General features: G+C 43.4%; 1 protein-coding gene across 1 annotated transcript; it reads right to left on the reverse strand.

Moving 5' to 3' along the window:
* Positions 1–631: 631 nt before the first annotated feature.
* LOC120955929 (endochitinase-like) lies at positions 632–2,247 on the reverse strand. The gene is made up of 4 exons (XM_040377168.2): positions 1,933–2,247; positions 1,352–1,864; positions 1,096–1,278; positions 632–1,013 (listed from the first exon to the last, which is right to left on the reverse strand). Exons 1-4 carry the CDS (start codon positions 2,230–2,232, stop codon positions 723–725), a joined length of 1,287 nt encoding a protein of 428 aa, XP_040233102.2. The 5' UTR covers positions 2,233–2,247; the 3' UTR covers positions 632–722.
* Between the last annotated feature and the right edge of the window lie 1,041 nt (positions 2,248–3,288).

Consider the following 3,288-nt stretch of genomic DNA (forward strand, 5'->3'; position numbering starts at 1 on the left):
ATGAGATTAGCGTAACCGGAAGTGGGCGTTGGTGTGTCCCGCAGCGTGACGAGTGGGTTTTCTATAGGGCACTCCCAGTAACACACACACACACATAACGATAGCAACCTTTGCATGAAAGATTCATTCCTGGAGGCTCCCATAAACTCTTCAGGGTGCTTCTGAAGCGAAGTGTCCGTTCGAAAACGGCCGTTCTGTTTGCCGATTAGGTTGTCCGCTTTGGCCGACTGCGCGACTTAACCATCGTTGACATGCCGGGAGGTTTCATTCATAAAGTTTTAGCTTACCACCATGACGACGGGACCACGGGGTGCGATCAAGCGGGTTTTGGAGGGTTTTTGGGGGATATTTTTCAAAATAAGGAATAAGCTGTACGAAACGACGTGATTGAGCAAGCGACACCAAACCGAGCCTGATGGTTGATGATCAACGTTGTGCGCACAGACGAACAAAGCGATGCGAAAAATAAATCCCATCTTTATGGCAGTGCTAAATATGCCGTTGCCTTTTCGGAGCAGGGTGAATGATTTTGTTTTCTTGAATATATCACCTTGGGATAAGCATGAGAAATAGAGGTAGATTTTGTGTGATTTTAAACACAAGAATACAAAAGATATAGTTTAAGCATCGTTATAGACAATCTTATCGCTATTGGGGATACAAGATTCAATGACTTATTGTTGTGCATAATTTACTGGAATATTTTTATACCAGTTCGAGCTTTACTTCTTATTCCACTCGATCGCAAATCCAATGTCGGAAGGAATCTGCTGTAAACGTTGATAGATGAAGGTGGTGAGAGGATTCCTCGTGCCACAGAAGCCCCAGAAGTCATCGTAATCCACGTACTGTAGTGTCACTCCTCCAAGTCGCTTTTCCTGCACAAAGTTCATTTTCACTCCAATGGAAGTCGTATCTTCGTAGCTCATCCACTGATTACCACGAACGGCAAATGGCATCTGTCCTATTGGATCATAGAATAAGCTCCAACCGCTTCGGATAAGTAAACATAGCTGTAAGGAAAATGATGGTTGTTTCTTGGTGAGTTTAAACTCAGTTTGGTTGGTTAAAATATTGTTTAAAATATGTCCTTACCTCATAATAAGGATAGTAACCTTCGTAGTAATATTGTCCTTCCGCACCTGGCCCAACGGTTGGAGCACCTACGTTGTATGATGCTGGATTGGCTAGGGTGTACGCCTGTCCAAACATTCCAATGCCTAGGATAAGCTTTTTCGGTGGACATCCAAAATCGATCCACGTCTCGACACCATCAACCTGTGTTTGTTAATTTGAACAAAATTTAGCTCAGACAACCTGCAAATCAGCGAGTGCCGTGCCTCATCCTTACCACATTCGTTCTGGCACGGTTTGATTCCGTCTCAAAAGACCTATTGCGCATCGGGGCATGCACATCGGCCACATTGTTTGTGTGGGGCCGCATATCAAAGGTGAACAGCGTCACGTAGTCTACCAGCTGACAGATGCTGGTAACGCGGTAGGATTCCCTCAGCACTTTCGGATATACAGCTCCAAAGAAGAGCAGCTCCTTGTTCCTACTCTTCAGACCCGCTCGTACGTCCGTCAGCAGCGATATCAGTGACTCACGATCGCTGGAGATGCCTCCAAATTTAACCATTGTTCCGGGCCACTCCCAAGCAATCTCGACTCCACCCAACCCGTACTGCTCCAGCAGCTCCAGAATGACCTTTACAAAGGCACGCCGCCGTTCGGGTATTTCGGCCATGATCGAGTAGGACAGTGCTTCCTTGCCTCTTTCCAGCACCGTCACAAAACTACGCACTGCTGCCGATCTCGCTTTGACGGTGTACATAAACCCACCTAGCTGTTGTATTTCTGCGTTCTGGAAGCAAATACTACGCTCATTAAGACATCATTTAGAGATTTCAGTACAAGTCGGGTCGCACGCACATCAAAGAAATATGATCCTCTCCTCCATTCTGGAAACGAAATGCCACGATAGATCACATCACTGCACAACTCCAATGGGATCTCGTTTGCCGTGTACCGCCCGTAGCCCTTTGTTTTTGGGGAATCACTTGAAAAGTAACACATTAGTCGTTTTCCGCCAAGACCATTGGCACTACCGAACATGAAACAAACTAAGCTAAGCATAAGCACAGAGCGCCACATCATTGCAACCTTCGCGGCCAAGGGACTGCTAAAGAACTGATACAACAGCACAAACGGTTGAAGTTCTGGATGAGACATTCAGTGTGATACGTGCTAAAACCTGTTCTTAGATCTGAGGGAATACCTACCATAAATGGTTCATTATGGATTGTGTATACATGTGACGCATGAATTGTAAACAATCTAATAAATAAAAACTGGTTTTTGTATGGCAGATTGACCAGGGTAGCAAAATAAGGGAGACAAGATGCTAAATAAACATTCCTTTTGTGTAAGCCTCGCTGTGTTTGTTCCATCAGTTGATTCTTTTTTATGTGTTTTATACATATTCAATCGTTTTGGTGACTTTTGTTGTTGTGATGACATAACTGAGTTAGGCTAACTTACATAAGCCAAGTAGTATTTATTTCAATTTAAAGACTAGCTTAAGGTTCAAGCTTAAATAACAGTATATGTTTAGGAAAGTCCAAGATCATTTTTTAATTTTATTTATATTGATCAAATCAATTCAGTCAATTCAATTCAATTCAATTTTTTCAGAAAAAGATTGCTTGATTCATCCAATCAAATATGTTGATATCTGTTATCTGTTCATTGTCTTTGAATTTTCAAATACGGTTTAGTGCTTCTTTAACCAGCATAATGGAAAATAATCCATTAAGCAGCTCTTTCACTGTACTGTGTCATTATAAATTTTCCACCAAAAACACACTGGGATATTGTTTATTATTCTCTAGCGAGTTTTACACATCGGCTAGCAACTGCACGCAAAACAATTACAAAACACTGAGCACGTACTACGCAGCTATGCCTACACTTCCTCTCGTAGATACGAAAGATTTATTCAAATAATACATTGCACCCCCAAAAAACTGCATCGGCTGCAACAACGGCATCGAATGCTTGGCATCGAAACCCTCGCCGAAAACGAACGATATGAGCGTGTGCGTTCGAGGAAAGCGATGATCATTAGTCGCAAAACGAACTTCTTCACACCATATCGTTGGCACTGACACCGCTGGCCACGATAATCGTTCCGTACGTCAGCGGATTCGAGCGAACTCCTCTTCTTGTTGTTCTGTGTACGTACGGAACGGCCTGCACCGTTGGAGAGCCACCGTTTGCATAAGCAGC

The sequence above is a fragment of the Anopheles coluzzii genome, chromosome 3 (genome assembly GCF_943734685.1).
Source record: "Anopheles coluzzii chromosome 3, AcolN3, whole genome shotgun sequence".
Classification (NCBI taxonomy): Eukaryota; Metazoa; Arthropoda; class Insecta; order Diptera; family Culicidae; genus Anopheles; species Anopheles coluzzii.